Source organism: Perca fluviatilis, chromosome 3, assembly GCF_010015445.1.
Source record: "Perca fluviatilis chromosome 3, GENO_Pfluv_1.0, whole genome shotgun sequence".
Lineage (NCBI taxonomy): Eukaryota > Metazoa > Chordata > Actinopteri > Perciformes > Percidae > Perca > Perca fluviatilis.
Window position 1 is genome coordinate 40,839,324 of NC_053114.1, and position 17,934 is coordinate 40,857,257.

Sequence of the window (17,934 nt, forward strand, 5' to 3'; positions counted from 1 at the left end):
ATGATTTGATACTATAAATAAAATTGAATTTAACTGAATTATAGTATAGCACATGTCAGGTACCCCACTGCTCATGTCATCCATAAACTGACACTGCAGTTAGACAGATGCATTTATGGCCTGTATTACAAGATACAAACAGAAAGACATACATGTATCAAGAGCACAAATACAAATAGAATAGGCGTCATGTTGTGACACAATTTCGCTTGGAATCCGCTGCACGTCAGATAAATGGGAGTTGCAGTAGAAAAACGCTGCCTGTGGAAACCCAGCAGAGAAGACTGATCTGCCAAACTCCATAGACCTGTTGGTCGTCCTAGTTCTCCTCCCGGTGTCTGAACGCAGTGATACAAACTCATTTAATGGAGGAGCGGCCAAGTCATTGATTACTTTATAGACTAGACTAACAAAACTGTCAAAGATCGTTCTTGATGTGGATGGCCCTTTACTCTTCTTTTCCTTTTTTATTTATTTATGGTTATAGATCTGATATCTCGGTGAAATGCAACTAAACAAATTTCCTTAATTGTTTTTAAGTGTTGTTGAGTATTTCCATTTAATGCTACTTTATACTTCAACTCGACTACATTTAGGATATTGTACTTTTTACGCCAAAATACACCCATCTGGCAGCTTTAGTTACTTTACAAATTAAGATTAAGAAAATCTTATCACATATAATGTTCTCTTATTGATTACAACCCAACAGCTTTGCCTGGACAAGCTTCTACATTTAAATGCTGCTCATTTATTAACGCATCAGTTATAATAATCCAGGTTATAAAGGTATAATAAAGAATGAGAAACGCCCACAGGGGCAATTTGTGTGCATGATGCATACTTGTTCCTGTTGTGTGGTATTGGTATCATTTCCTTCCTTGAAAATCAATATGAGTTTAATTCTTCCTTGAAATTAAATATTTGACTGACATATCCTTGGGCACACCCAGTGATAGTTGCCTATAAAGAGCCAGGAGCTGAACACCTGCTGCATCCAGCATCAGAGTCCAGCTAACACAGGTAAACTCCACGGATCTCCTTCTTATTCCTCCTTTTGTTCTTAACTTATTGTATTTAGCACAAAATTATTCCTTAATCACCAAACTCTGTTCAGATTTTGACTTTAATTTCAGATTTGCAGTTTAACTGAAGAGGACCACCATCATGACTCCAGTAATCTCCGTCATCATCCTCCTCTCGTTGATGGTCTATCCTCCGGTAAGTCTGACTCTTTCAACACTGAGATTGAAAAGACTCTCCAAAAAGAAACTTTGTTATGGATTTGGGGCAATTTTGAGATAATTCAGTTGGTTTGTAAAGGATTTTATGAGCTTTTTAGAAACCAATCATATAACAGTAGAAAACATTATTTAAAAATGTGCAACATTGTGCCTTTGTGTTACAGGGTGCAACAGGAGCTCCAACAAGTGAGTTGAATTTCTTTCTTTTCCTCTCAATTCACATCTGATCATGTGAATAATTTACAAGTTAACCTACTGCACATTGTTTCTGGTGTCATCTGTTTTCTCTGTTTCCAGACAAGTCGATGGACGTCTCTCACATCATCGAGAAAACTAATGCTGGCGTCTCTCAAATCATCCAGAAAGCTAATGCTGCCATAAGTAAGAAAGAATTTTTATAAAAAATCTGACTTTTATGCTGGACACGTAGCCAACAGTTGTACCACACATCACGACATGGTGTCATTGTGAAATGTAGGGTTAGTACTACGAGCAGTGCTGCAAGATAAAGATTGCGTTTCCAAGCCAAACACACACACAAAACCGCCCAAATTCTTTGCGGAAAACAGACCAATCTGGCAACATTTCTGCAGCCGGCCGATTCAAACAGACGCAGTGTTGTTTGTTGCTTTCATTACTGGCCAAATTGGCTCATAACTTTACAGTGTAACCCGCCAAAGTAAATTTTTACTGGCATTTAAAGCCCTGGATGTGAATAATTTACAAGTTAACCTGCTGCTCATTGTTTCTGGTGTCATCTGTTTTCTCTGTTTCCAGACAAGTCGATGGACGTCTCTGAAATCATCAAGAAAGCTAATGCTGGCATAAGTAAGACAGACTTTTTTATAGAATCTAACTTTAAATACATGATGGCAACACAGCGAGACTTGATGTAGAGCTGAGATAATGAATCTGTTAGTCGAGAAACAGAAAATGAGTTATCAACATTGATCGTTTAAGTCATTTACCAAAGATTCATTCCAAACATTTGCTGGCCTCAGATTGTCAAGTGTGAGGATTTGTGATTTTCCTTCCTTAGACAAATACCATAAATCAAATATCTTTGGGTTTTCGACTGGTGGTCAGACACAAAACTTGTAGGTTGTTTTACTATATTTTCTTAACTTTTATAGAAGAAATTAAGGAAAAATTGTTAGTTGCAGCCTTGCTCATTGGTCCGTGCCCATCGCTCATGTAAAACTCTAGATTTCTGGTTTGAATATTCATTTAGGTGTCTGTTTATTTGTTGTTGTGCAGAAACACCCCTGATCCACGGTGACATTGTACCAAATTTAAAGAGGAATGCCGACCCCTGCGTGACCAAAGGCTGCTTGTGGCCCAAAACTGGAAGTTACGTCTACATGCCCATCACCATCGGCCCCGAATACAGTAAGCTGCACTTACTTTGTTTTAGTGATACGCAGTTACCAGCATAAAAATAGTGAAGAGGATGAATGATTTATAACTTTAGACACACATTTTACTAATTACCCGTGTTACAACCAAGTTCTATGTTTGCCAGTTAAGACAAGAGGATAAGAGGTGAGATATTGAATCAATAAAGTTTCTATGCTTGAAGCAAATGTATAAACTGTTTCTCAGCAGCCTGTTCTTTGTCTCTGCAGCCACCGCAGAGAGCAACATCATCATTAATAGCCTGTTGACCTTCCATCAATACACCTGCATTCGCTTTGTCTGGCGTACTACGCAACAGGATTACCTCAGCTTCTTCTCTGGAACTGGGTAGGCACACACACACACACACACACACACGCACACACACACAAGTAAATATCTCTCTCATACCGCACCTCTCCAGCTGATTTAACTATGGATGCAGATTTGTGGGTCTGTGTGTGTCTGTTAGTGCATGGCAGACTTTATACTAAACCACACACCCACACACACACACACACACCATGAAAATGCATTTGTTACTTTCTACATGTGCTCCCATTTTCTGATGCCTGTATGTTTGGCCATCAGCTACGGTGGCCGACAGGGGCAAGCTCACTAAGACTAAAAAAAAACACATGCAAATAGACAAAACACAATCAAATAAAAAAAACATCTTCATTAATTTGACAACACATGAGCAGCATTTAGCAAACATGCTGCAGATACACTCAACACAACCAAATACACAGACGCACTGCAAATATAAAAACAATGTAAAATGAAAAGCACACAAACCCCGAAAACAAATGCAACAAATAAACGTTCCATCCAGATTACACAACGGAAGTTCTCCAGGCCTGTAGAGGGAGCGCTAAGTGGAACAGCTGGATTTTCGACCCCACGGAGCGAGAGAAAAAGAGAGAGAGAGACAGAGAGAGAGAGAGAGAGAGAGAGAGAGAGAGAGAATGAGAGGTTTGTTTTGGAAATGGGAAGAAAAGTGTAGTAAAGAGGTGACATATAAATGTGCATATTAATTTTTACGTTTGGCCCTAGTCTTTTATAAAAGAGCAACATAGCTACCATATTAGAGACTGACTTCTACAAGAGCTTGCTCGTTAGCCCATATATGTTACTGACAAGTAGAACACTTCTAATTAAAAAATTAGGAAAACAAATGATCCACTCTCTCTTAACATAACCTCACCTTCCGTTCTATAAACTGGATGCAGCATTTTTAATTTTTTTCGTGGTTTGTCTGCTTTTCATTTAGCATTTTGTTTCTGTATTTTCAGCGTGTTTATGTATTTGGTTGTGTTGTGTGTATTTGCAGCATGTTTGCTAAATGCTGGGCATGTGTTGTCAAATTAATGAAGAAGTTTCTTAATTTGCTTGTGCTTGCTGTATATTTGCATGTGTTTTCTTAAGTTGCAGGGCGTTTGCCCCTTTCGGCCACCGTAATCATCTTGCATTCAGTCAGTGTTTAAAATATGACTCTGATCCTTTATTTAAAAAAAGTACCAGTACAAAAATGTAAAATTATTCCATTACAAGTAAAGGTGCTGCATTCAAACCATATAATATGTACCTAAGTAAAAGTATTATCAGAAAAATGTAAAATATAAAAAGTGCTCTGCAGTAAAATACCCTGAGGCTAATATAAAGAAGAAAAAAACAGTTTTCATTATTTGAACATTGCTCCAATCTTGGAATTTTTTGAAAAAGCACATAATTTGACCTTTTTTAGCCTCATATAGTTCTTTAAATTAGTCCATCTGAGAAGTTAGAAGGGGAAATGTCCCTTTGGAGAATGAAATTAGAAACATGGATGATGCCTTTAACCACTGGCCCACAGGACCCCCGATCAATTTCGATAAATCACTTCAAGATTCCCCAACACAACACAAGAGGGATGAGGAATGCATCAAAAACATCTATATTTATTTACTGTGATATTACTCTCTCTGTGTGTGTGTGTGTGTGTGTGTGTGTGTGTGTGTGTGTGTGTGTGTGTGTGTGTGTGTGTGTGTGTGTGTGTGTGTGTGTGTGTGTGTCAGGTGTTGGTCCTACGTGGGCCGTCAGAGAGGCGTACAGCAGGTCTCCCTGATGAAAAACGGTTGTCTGTACACGAACATTGTGCAGCACGAGGTTCTCCACGCTCTGGGCTTCCATCACGAGCATGCCCGCTCCGACAGAGACTCTTATGTCTCCATCAACACCGCGAACATTCAGCCAGGTCAGCTCCCTTATACCCTCTTGATCAATGAGTCACACATAAGTAAAGTAACAAGACTGTCTACAGCCGTGCTAGCAGCTCTGTGAGGCTGTTAGGCAAAGCATTTGCTTTGAGCTACATGCTAACATTCTTGCAATGGCGATCCTAATTAGCTCATGTTCCGTAAATATAATATCTAATATGTTCACCTAGGCCTGTCACGATAACAAATTTTGCTGGACGATAAATTGTCCCAGAAATTATTGCGATAAACGATAATATTGTCATCGAGAGACCATTTGCATCTAATATAATGATAATGGCATAATAATACAGGTACACCTTTTCAAAGATCAATACACTTTTATTTCTAAATAATATTTAACACTGGAACTGGAAGACATTTTAAATATCCAGAACATGTCTTTGATCTCCTTTAGTATGTCGTCTTTCAACTGTACAGTTGTGGAATTGCCGTTTGTGACACGTAAGTTCTCAGACTACAGACTCTGTACTACATTTTACAATTATTTAACTCTAAATATTAAATTTAAATAATATATAATTAATAAATTAAATCTATCTGTATGGCTATCTGCCACGTGGCGAGTAAATGTACCAAAATAGTTCATACTTCATTTTGGCGAAGGTGCGGCTTCTGCTCCTCTTCAGGTCGGAGCTTCGTGGGGGCGGGCCGACACGCACGCACACACACACACACACACACACACACACACACACACACACACACACACACAGGTGCAACTCTGACATACTTTCCACACACCGTGTCCGCGGACAGCTGTAGGCTTGTACCGTTAATGTTCTGTGCATTGTCGGAAACATGCAGCCACTTTCCTGAAACCGCTTGCGAGACTGACCAGCGGCGTGTATGTCCGGAGCCCGTCTACAGTCTCCACCTGCAGGTTGTACGTGTGGTTTGGATTGAAAGGGAAGAAGAGCGCCAAATAACACGGTGGATATCGCTCATATAGGCCTACTTTCTTTTTGCGGGCGCCTTAACTGCAAAGTGCTGCGGGAAACCCTGCTCCAACTCTCAACTAGCGTTTGTCTGTCTCTGTCTCTCTGTCCGCAGTCCCGCCCCCACAAAGACCATGCGACTGACAAGAGGGTTCACTCCTCGTTACGCTAAGGAACCGAGAGTGGTCCTCCAGTCTCTTTGGTAGAGAGAGACGAGGAAAACAAACAAGCATGCAAATGGAAATTATCGCGGCCGGAAAAATTATCGAGCTCATTTTTTTTTATCGTGCGATAACTCGATTTATTGACTATCGCGACAGGCCTATGTTCACCATGTCAGTTTAGTATGTTAACATGCTAATAGTCTGGTTCAAGGGAAGTACGTTTTCAGGATGTCCCTCACCTTCCGCTCTCTGTGTGTTGCCGTTCTCAAACTCTGCTCGTTTGGGAAACAACAACAAATCTCCAGCTAGATAGCTATCCACTTAAAACGGCAAGTGTTGAAGAACATTTGGATTGTGTAACAAGGCAGGCCAGCATGGTTCTTTCGGGGAATGATGGTAAAGATTTACAAAGAATATGTTTACGCATTTCCTCTCTAACTGGGACCGATTGGTGGGATTGCTGTGGAAAGGTTTCTGCAGTCAGACAGCGCCATCAAAACATCTTTTGTTTCATGCATGACCCCACGTGACCAAAGTGATTTAAATAAACCAACTCAGCAGAGAGATCTACCGACTGCTCTCTAGCTAGCAGGGGCAAATGCTTCAATATTTTGGTCTGTTCTCTCCTCCTGTGCAGGATTTGAATCAAACTTCGTGAAGGTGGCAACTAACAACTTGGGTACTCCCTACGACTTCAACTCTGTCATGCAGTATGGCAAGTGAGTGTTTTCAAATGTATTGTCATTGTGGTGGAAGAACTCAGATCTTTTACTTGAAGGGCAACTATTATATAGCATTTTCAGGATAAAACTTGCATTTTGTGTTTGTACTAGAACATGTTTACATGCTTCAATGTTTAAAAAACACTTTATTTTTCTCATACTTCTCATGGCTGCTGCACCTGTGTTCACCCTCTGTAGGAGTGCCTGTCTCTTTAATCCCTCCTCTCAAAAAAGCCCAGTCTGCTCTGATTGGCCAGTGTGTTTCCTGCAGAGATGGCAAAAGTACTCACTTCCCGTACTTAAGTAGAAGTACAGATACTTGTGTTAAAAAATACTCTGGTAAAAGTAGAAGTACTGATTTAACTTCTTTACTTAAGTAAAAGTAACAAAGTACAGGCTTTGAAATGTACTTAAAGTATAAAAGTAAAAGTAGCCTTGCGAATGACAACCACTTTTTATGCAAAGCTACCTGGACCACACAAATGTTACTAGAATGCAAGATGAGAAACTTCAGTGGACATAAAAACCAGGCTCTTTATATGCCATTGTCTACATTTTAAATGGATGTCTGCCAAACATCACATATATGATTATTGTGACAGAGACTGGGACTCCAGCTTAATAAGATTCTGACTGAGTAGCAAGATATGAATTCAATTGTGTTTCTGTGAGAATTCACAGATCCAGTTTCTCTTTTTTAATCGTCCCCTTAACAATTAAAGGAATCTACATGTATGTGTGTGTGTGTGTGTGCTCAAATATAGAAAGAAAAATAAAGGATACAATATGAATTACTAAACATAGATTAATTAAGAAGTTCCCCATACTTTTAGAGTTACACAGCACATTGGCCAGGAGTCATACTTGATGCCTCCTAGCCTATCTCAAACATCTCTCTCAGATAAGGCCAGGGATGATTGGGAATGTCTTGCTGCTTGTCTGCCTAATCTCTGGGATCTCTGTTTTCTTCATTTTCAATCATGTCGCCGTCCATACTGCTAGTGCTAACGTTACCACCAGTATATTCTCATCCAATTAGATTGAATTCGGTATTGATCACGTGAAAAATAATAACGGTAACTCCAGTGAAATTATTCGCCCCCCCTCCCCTCCCCCCCGGTGTGTCTGTAAAACACGGACAGAGACAACTTCTCTCTTTTGATGCTTTACAAGCAACGTGAGACCTAGCTAACAGGTGAAGAACACAAACAACTAAATCACTAGCTAACCTACTTTAACTGTGCAGGAACTATAGACCAATACAACAACAGGCTTACATGAACTGACAACAGAAGTTATACGACTTACAGTTCTCAAGGACGCACACACACCATCTCAACTGATTATCCTCCGGACAGCAGTCTCTCTTTCTTTTTCTCACCTTTTTCTGTGGGCTGCCGCGCCGCTCGGCGGTGTGGCCGTGTCCGGCGCTATTCTCCGACATTACGACCTCTTGTACAAAACTAAAGTAACGAGCCAATTTTTAAAATGTAAGGAGTAGAAAGTACCGATATTCGTGTTAAAATGTAAGGAGTAAAAGTAAAAAGTCGCCACAAAAAAAAAATAGTAAAGTAAAGTAGAAATATCCGAAAAATCTACTTAAGTACAGTAACGAAGTATTTGTACTTCGTTACTTCCCATCTCTGGTTTCCTGGGATCTCCGGTGCGCTCCAGTTTTGTTTCACTCGCCAGTTGAAGCCAGAGCTGGAGCTACTGAAATGGAGTATATAGCAGAACTTTGTCCCATGAAAAATCACCAATAAAGGCTTCTAAACCAAAATACTACACAACCGTACATGTCCCGGCAGCAAAGTGACCAGAATTTGGCAGCATTGGCAGCCAAGATTACAGCTTAGCCTGATCTCACAGAATTCTGTGAAATGATCACGAACTGTTAACAGCGCATTACGTGGTGGTGGCACGGAATGTGTGAAAATTCCGTGTGGCCACCACGGAAAACAATGTCAACGTAAAGTCTGCGTCCCATTATTGTTGTCCTAAACCCAATCGTTTATTGTTTTCCTAAGCCACGTTAGCCACGTAGCTACTATATTTAGCAGTGGACACTAATAGAATATAGCAGCACTTACTGAAGTCAAAAATCGCAGATAGAGGCTTTTAAAGTGCTCATATTATGCTCATTTTCAGGTTCATAATTGTATTTAGAGGTTATATATTTTACTGGCGTTAGCATATAGTTACATGCAACAATGTTAACACTGCAGCAGCTTAAAAAAAACAACACTCCAGTCCTGCCTACCTGGAGCAGATGACCAATTATAGAAGGCCGGCTTAGAGTGCGTAACACTTAGCTGGGAGTAGAAAAAAACGGACAGGGATTTCTCTAAAATACCTTGACCTCATTATTTGAAAAGATCCAACATTATAACATTGTACATATGAAAGAAAATACGGAAAATCATAATATGTCCGCTTTAAGTAAAAGAAGCAATATTACAGTGTAAAAGTAAAAAACATTCAAAATCACAACCAGGCCTATTTTAAATTCATATAGGTACGTGATATTATTGGATTATAATTATTGGAATTAATGTCTTCATCACTTTAATGTAGCTCTTTTTAACTACTATAAATGCTGCTGTGTAGTTAAATCTGGAATAAAACATAATACTTTGTTAGTTGATTTATATTTTGTATTTATGATCTGAATCTGCTGAGCAACTAGTAACTTAATTTAGCAAAAAGTACAATATTTGCCTCTAAAATAGAGTAGAAGTATAAAGTTGCATTAAATGGAAGTACCCAAGTAAAGTACCTCAACATTTTCCTTAAATACAGTACTTGAGTAAATGTACTTTTTTACATTCCACCATTGTGTATAGTGTATTTATATCATGTGTCTATATACTAAACCTGTTGTGTTCTGTACTCCTCAAGAAACTCCTTCTCCAAAAACGGCTTGCCAACCATCATCGCTAAGGCGAATCCTAAGCTTGTGTTTGGAACCGCCGTACAGATAAGTGTCAATGACATTGCCCGCATCAACAAGCTTTACAGATGCTGTAAGTAGAAAATTAACAATTTTCTTTCAAATTAAAAAAAAAGAAAACACATTTCACTACTGATCAGGTTATCATGTAATGGCACAACAAGGGGAAATGTTTTAAAATACTATATATATGAGATATTAATCAGAATCTCTTTTTTTTCCAGAAAATCTTCCAGAAGTTGTTTCAGCTTGTTAGAATTGATGGAAGAAAACGCTGGGGATAAATGCATTTTTCCTGAAAGAGGGATTACTTAGTCTTACTTTTCTTTCTTTTTAATCATTTGTGATTTGATTTAAATCATTTACTCACTTCTTTACTGATTTTAAAATATAAACTTTATTTCTTTGGTTGTTTTTCATCTGCAGATGATTTAATAAACTTACAAAAAGACAAGTGTTGCCTAAAAGTGTTTATTTAGACAATAATTACCACTACATTTTTTAGTTGTAGAAAGAAGCAGGTGCATATTACCACATAGTATCCATCTTATATCACAATTTGTGTTTTTAAAAAAGTGAGAATGACTTTACTGTTTCTAAATACACCACCCCTCCTCCCCGGCTCAATGGCCAGAGAGAGAGAGAGAGAGAGAGAGTGGAACAGTGGTGAAGTGAGCTAGAGAGTGAATAAAGAGGAAGCAGCGTACAAAGCGGTTATCAAAGCTCTTCTCATATTGTTTTGCGGTGATTATGTTCTAAAGAACAGAGAAACACACACACACCTCTCCAGGAATGTGCCACATTGTCAGATTGAGTGAATGCCGGCGTCAGTTAGACTTGTACGTTGATACGAAAAGCAGAGGGGCAAAGCAGCGGTTGGGAATGAGAATGGGATGCAAACCATGCATAACCTGGGGGTTACACATCCAAAGGCTCTTTGTTACTGCCCAGAAACGTCCCGCACACAGGAAAATAAAGAGAAAAGAGAGAATCCAGGCAGAGGGTCTCTGCAGGTACAGACACCATCACACTTCTAATGGCACATAAGTGATGTTTGAGAGGGATTACCTTTGTATTGGTCTATAAATAGTTATTTGTGGAAAGCATAATATATTATAAGTCTTCAAGTCTCAAAAATACAACATACGATAACCAGCCAAAACGAAACAGAGACACCAATGAAGTGTAAAACAGTATTCTAAAAACAATACTAAGGCAGTTAATCTACTTAATGGGTGAATGTTCACTATCAGTCTAAGACCAAAACCAAGACTTTGAAGGGTTGAGACCGAGACAAAACCAAAACCAAGACTTTCAGGGGTTTAAACCGAAACAAGACCAAGACTTTGAGGGACAGAGACCAAAACAAGATCAAAATATTGACGAGTTGAGAGAGAGAGAGAGTCAAGACCAAGACCTTGAGGGGTTTACACTGAGTGAAGACCAATACTTCGAGGGGTTGAGACCAAGTGAAGACCAAGACTTTGAGGGGTTGAGACCGAGTTACGACTTTTACATCAGCCTTTCAGTCAAGGCCTAGAATGGTCCCTATGCCTTGTAAAAGACATCCTCTTTACCTGACATTCTGACTGCCACCCTCTTATATGATGCCATCTAGTACAGTTTCTCCACCCACTCATTAAAAGTTACGACATCATCAGATAAACACTCACACACATTCACAACACACTGGGTTCAGTGTCTTGCCCAAGGACACTTTAACATGGGACTGCAGGGCCAGGGATCAAACAACCAACCTTCTGATTGGCAGGCAACCGCTCTACCACTGAGCCACAGCTGTCCCATATTGTTAGGGTTAGTTTTGATGTTTGCCCTTATACAATGTCTAATCTGTAAAAAGTACCAACATTGTTTAAGTCATTTTTGATTTCGCCAAAAGGATTTTACCCCACCTTCTCCAGTCAAATCCCTCAACATTAATTCCCAATTTTACCCATGTTTTCCATATCAAAGGCTTTTAACGATTTAAAATGTTTCATTAAACCTTATAGTAGTAGTAGAGGCCTTTAGATGCGAGAAAAGGATTAGAGAAGTTCTGACTAAGTCAAAAGGCTAAATGGGGAATGTAATGTGATGGACACGAAAAGTTTCCCGACAGCCCTGCATGAATGGCTTCTTCTGATTGGAGGAAATCTAGTTCTGATATCAACAACTATCAGTGGTGGAAGAAATATTTTAATATTTTACTTAAGTAAAAAATTCCAAACAATATTGTAAAAAAAAAATACTCCATAAGAAGTCTTATCGCTAAAATGTACCTAAAAACAAAAGTTAAAGTAGCCTACTCATTACCCAGAATGCCTCCTTAATCTGTGAAAAAAATACTTTTTTGATGAAAATTAGTAGCAGAGTTAGCAAAAATTGCAAAGCATAAAAATAGAACTACTCAATATAAGTACAACTTGTACAAATATACTTTAAACCCAATAGATGAAAGCTTAAAAAATATACAAAACAATTCTAAATTGCCTGGCTATAATAACTATAGGACAACTTGTGCAAAATGTCTTTTAAGTTTTGGGTTTTTTTGAATTTCTTTTGTTGGTACTGAATATTTATCCCTGTGTTACTTAGTCAATGGTTTAGTTATCATTTCTTAATAAAGGCAGACATTTATTTAATAAAAATTTACAAAAATAAAAAGATGTGATTTTATGTTTCCACCAAAGGGAGGCAGCATTGTACTCCAACATTTTGAGGGGATGTACAGTTTGGATCATATTCTCCTCAGCTGTCAGTGTGATATAACATCAGTTCTCTGTTTTACTGATGGATACTACTGTATGGTTACACGACAATCACAGAATAAATGTCATCACAGGTAAAAGCCACCTTTTCAAAATTCTGTGATTTTAACTAGTACAGTGCTGGTTCATAATGGGCATGTTTGGAACGAGCCGATTGCTTCTTGGCCTGTGGTATTGCTGCTTGTAGCTGGGCTTTAATTGTGAAGGGTAAAAGCCAAAATCAAAACCCCAAGTTCATTGGGTACCCATGAAACCAAGTGTGAAGTAGATTGGTTCATGATTGAACGGTTCACGAGATATTTCAGATACACACACACACACACACACACACACACACACACATCCCAATTTATTTGATAGACTAGTGCAGTGCCCGTTGGAAATGTGCCTGTTTGGAACGGGCTGATTGCTTGGCCTGTGGTATTGCTGCTTGTAGAATTCTTCAAAACCAAATTGTACCCCAAAATTACTTACAGAAAGTACCCCAAACCACTTCATATGCAACTCCCCTGTATACCCTACTACTGACTTACAGTGTAGGCTACTTCTACATCAGAGGAAGACATTGTACTACTATATTTACCTGACAGAATCAGAATGTAATCACAAAATATCACAATGACAATGTGGAGTAATCAGACATTAGCCTCATGGACTCATGGCAATGCGTTACCCACCTTGCCCGTTATGAGAGCTAAACAACACATATCTGTGTTCAGTAACCACCAGAGCCGGACCATTTGTATGTGTGTGCGTGCACACACGCAGAGAGAGAGAGAGAGATAGAGAGAGAGAGAGAGAGCGTCTTGTGTCGTTTGATCGTTAACATACATGTTTCTGGGCCTGAGGTGTATGTCACATTTTATTTGTCACATCTGTCTCTGCTCCTGCTCACTGCTCACTCAGTGTAAGGGGGGGAGGGGCCAGTGGCTAGAGCAGCAAAAGCCAATGTGTGCTTCTTTTACCGACAATATCTTTTGCGTTTCTTATCCAAACAACGGAAAACTTGGCACTGCACTTACTCGTGCCCATAGCAAGACACCTGTCAAGCTTGAATCCATCGGACTAACGGTTCAAGAGATATGCGCTTAACACACACACACACACACACACACACATACACACACAGACAGACGTTCCTGCAATTTATAGATAGATGTGACAATTAGGCTCTTATAACTCTCGCTATCACTACTGTGGATAAAATGTACAAAAACCTTTACACTACATTTTATGTATTGATTCAGTGCGTTAGCAGAACAATTGTATTTTTCAGCAGTGGTGGACAAAGCAACCGGACTAGTTTACTTAGTTAAAGTACCAGTACAACAATGTAAATGTAAAAAATACTCCATTAAGAGTGCATGATAACTGCATGATGGTAAAAAAGAAGTTCATTCCTTGAGTAAATGTACTTTCCACCTGTATCTCACTCACACATTTCCGAAAATGTCTCCTGCTTTTTCTGTCAGTTTTTAACCCAGGCATCGCAGTGACTCACACTCTGTCACCCTGCAGGTTACAGAAAGGGCTGTGGCAGCCACGAGGCACACAGGCTTTAACAGCACTATGACAGCTGGTCCACACACAGAAGTCTCAATTAGAGTGAAAGGCTTTTTTTTTGTTTTTATAAATGCACTTTTTCTTAATGAAAAGACTACCTTGTAGTGTTACTTGGTTTGATTAAAGTTTCACACAAAGCTTTAATAAGGAATGTGTCAGGTCGATTGATTGAACTGATCCGTACATTATTGAGATGACTAGATCTGTGTGCATGGATGCTTGCAGGAGCATTTGGTGGACAGGTGGAGAATGGCAGGTCTGGGAAGTTCTTAAGAGATGCATGATGGACCTGGGGGAAAGAGGCTGGAGGCAGGGGGGCTGACGGAGCAGAATAAAAACAACTGAGGCAGCAGTCGTGACAGAGAGGCACAGTAGCTTGGACGCTCATGACTGTTGGACAACAAACAGAGAAATGCAATATTTTCTCGTTTGCTGGACCATTTATTAACTCAAAAGTAGATTTTTCTGTCTGTCATGTATACAGCATTTTAGGTACTTAAAAAAGTCAAGTATTCCCCAACTTCCTCATCCAACTGGTAAAGCATCAAGTGCGTGGACAGTCCACATAAACAGATCATTTCTCTAGCTTTTTGCTGGTCTCTCTCTCTCTCTTTCTCTCTCTCTCTGCTGTTTATTTGACTGAAGTGACTCATCCCTCAGCAGCGCTGGGACTCGTCTCCCAGCTCAGCCCGCTCTCATCATTTCCCTGGCAAAAAAAATAAAATTAGCCGAAAATGTTAGCGCCAGCTGAAAGTGGCTTTTCACAGAAAGCTTTATTTTAAAAGGCATCCCTCTCATCTAATGAGCTGCAGGCATATGCACTTTTGTGCGTGTGCGTGTGTGTGTGTGTGCGTGTGTGTGCGTGTGTGTTAAATATAACATGACTACTGAGCCAATGTGATCAATGGTTTTCTGGGTCGTATTTCCTTATAAGCAACATGCATTAATAACTTATTGGTAATTCAACCAGGAAGATTTGGACTACACGTCAGTGCTGTTTGAATGTTATGTACAACAGATTGTGCTGATTGTTGATGGGTAGGCTACATACTGTATGTTATTTATTTTACCTATATATATTTTACTCTGTTAAAGGCAGGCCTATATAATTTTTCACAATTACAGGCAACAATTAGCCACCAACGTAAGGCAAGTCTAGGGCTGTTGAAACACATTTCGGAAGTCTAATATAATTTGAATGTTAAAAACGTGTACTAATTAAATGCTGAAACTTACTGTTTGAGTGTGTATTTTTTATAAATGTGTTGGCTAACATAAGCAAATCTCTCCCTTCTCACCTTGGCCCTGGGGGGTATGGGGTGGGGGTGGGGGGTATGGGACTGAGTACCCAGGGCCCTTATGTGAGGATTTGTTTAAAGAGTTGTGGGATGTACTGTAAATGTTTTCGTTTGAAGCGTCTCAGTTGCTCTTGGGTCAGTACGACGCTTTTGTTTAATTTGTCTCCAGGTTTCAGAAGGCAGGAATGTGTCTGCAGGCGAGTGGGAGGCAGGAGAGAAAAAAAACACCTTTCTTCCTTGTCAAACAGTGACCTTTAAGGTGACGAGCGGCTGTGGAGGTATGATTTCTACAGATGGCATCCCTCTCATCTAATGAGCTGCAGGCATATGCACTCGTGTGTGTGTGTCAAGGATAGTCAGGGGGTAGGAAGAAACACCTCTCTCTCTCACACACACACACACACACACACACACAGAGGCTGGTTGTGTCTGGAGGAGTAAAGATGAGCAGCTGGTATCTTAGCAACAGCACGTTAACGGAGGAGAGGGGAAAATGCGTGCGTGCACGCATGCACGCACGCACGCGCACACACCCACACCCACACACAGTTCGAAGTCGGCGCCCCTGGTCAGCCGACTACGAACAGCAGACAACAGTTTTCAGTTTGAGCTTCCTGATGTTGAAAGCTGATTGATTGATTGATATTTCTTTGGTCAATTCTGTCACCTTTTTTCAAGGTATTTAGTCCAAAATCTCTCTGAAAAAAAAGTTTTTGCATTTGTCTGAGGTGGAAAAGTTGGCGTATTGATGAAGTATGTCTAAAATACGAAGTCTAAAATATTATTTAACATAATATTCACCTGCTCTTGCTCCATACTTACACCTATAGTCTTCTCATCTAACTCTTGTCAAGAAACCAAATGTGTGTACATCCCATAAATGCTGAACTATTCTTTTAAACACAGATATGATTTCCAACGAGCTTTGCAAAGAAAGTGAACTCTTCCAGGCGATGACGACGACTGGCCAACATCAGCCTGATCAGTCTGTCTTTGGTCACCTGATCACACAGAGAGAAAAGAGCTCCAGCTGCTATTTTGAATCGAGTCCGACGTCTTTTTTTTTTTTTTTTTTAAACTGCTTCCCCCCTTTGTCGTCCCTTTTTTGTGTCTCCCTCAAGTTCTACCCAATCTAAATCTGCACCTTGTTTTGATGATGCCTCTTCACCTCTGTCTCTCGCAGTCTGTCTCACTTTCTCCATCTCACACCCTCTCTCTCACACACACACACACACACACACACACACACACACACACACACACACACACACACACACATCTCGCTCTTCCAGGGTGTGAATGGAATTGGCTTTACAAGGGACCGGAAAGGATGCATGGATGGATGAACTGAAAGATGATGGAGGGAGGAGAGTGATGGAGATGGAGAGAGAGAGAGAGACAGGCTTTTGTAACTGGGATCAGACCTGATTCTGGTCTACAAGTACACCTCAGAAACACAAAGGCGGGAGCAGAGAGGGGATGAAGAGAGGATGGAGGAAAGAAGAAGACAGGCACAACAAGAAAGAAGGTGAAGAAAGAAACAAAAGGAAAACCTAGCATGATTACTGCAGAGTGCATCATTAATACAATATAGCTTCCCGCTACTTCAAGAACAACTGGGTGTTGTCGTAACAATAAGTATCAAAAACTGAGGAGGATCACGCTGTTGGATGCTGTCCTCCTCTTCTACTTTAATGCCTAACAAATCTCTCTCTTTCTCTCCCTGACCCTGTCTTTCACTGGTTGAAGCCTGAAAATGTTGTAAACAAATAATAACATAACTAATTACACTGGTCGGACTGTTCAGCTTCAGTTTCAGACTGATACCTCTGGTTCAGGCTGGTCCTCATCCTCAACACGTGCCTTTTTCAGTCGCGGAAAATACTTTTCAATACTCAACTGGATTGAAGCAGCAAACATTCAGTGTAAGAGTAAAAAATGACATAACGTTATTTATAATACGTTTATTTGATTCACAGCTGCTACATATATAGTGTCTTGACCTCGACAACCCAACTGCATTTTACCGCAAACTAACTTTCTAAAGCGGGCGCAATTGCTAGTTTGCCAATAGTCAGGTCGGTGATTGTGAATGTGTGATTGTGTAAAGGTGTTCACGAGAGAGATACCAACCTTTCGTGAACTTGTGAATTTCGCCAGCCGTCTTCTCTCCTTGATGGAGACAGACGCTGTGTGCACGGTGGGCTCGATGGTGTTTTAAGCCCCCAACGTCGCCTTACAGGCACTAACCCTCACCTTAACCCTAACAAATACCATTGCTGCGCTGCCTGGAAGGTGACGTTGGGGGCTAAAAAAAAACACAGCACGGTGGGAGGAGGTGTGTGTGTGTGTGTGTGTGTGTGTGTGTGTGTGTGTGTGTGTGTGTGTGTGTGTGTGTGTGTGTGTGTGTGAGCGAGACACAAGTGACAGAGAGACGGAGGAGAGCAGGGAAAGGAAATGCAGAAGAAGGTGTTTGAAATAGCGTTAGTCACATTAGTCTATGTGTGGGAAACACTGCGTTCCTTCAGGACATCTTTATTTTCTCATCTTAAAACAAACTGTCAATGCCTATTTTCTGTTTATTTGTGCTGAAGACAAAACTGCTTAAATTGTAATTTTTTCTTACGGAATTGA

The 17,934-nt window shown here is 40.0% G+C and overlaps 1 protein-coding gene across 1 annotated transcript; it reads left to right on the plus strand.

The window, feature by feature from the left end:
* The first annotated feature begins 1,002 nt into the window (after window positions 1–1,002).
* Window positions 1,003–10,091, plus strand: LOC120556434 (high choriolytic enzyme 1-like). Its single transcript, XM_039796046.1, has 11 exons — window positions 1,003–1,023; window positions 1,118–1,221; window positions 1,409–1,430; window positions 1,542–1,625; window positions 2,022–2,072; window positions 2,502–2,633; window positions 2,870–2,987; window positions 4,697–4,875; window positions 6,637–6,718; window positions 9,620–9,744; window positions 9,896–10,091. Coding segments are annotated over exons 2-11 (849 nt in total). The 5' UTR covers window positions 1,003–1,023; window positions 1,118–1,167; the 3' UTR covers window positions 9,898–10,091.
* Window positions 10,092–17,934: the final 7,843 nt, after the last annotated feature.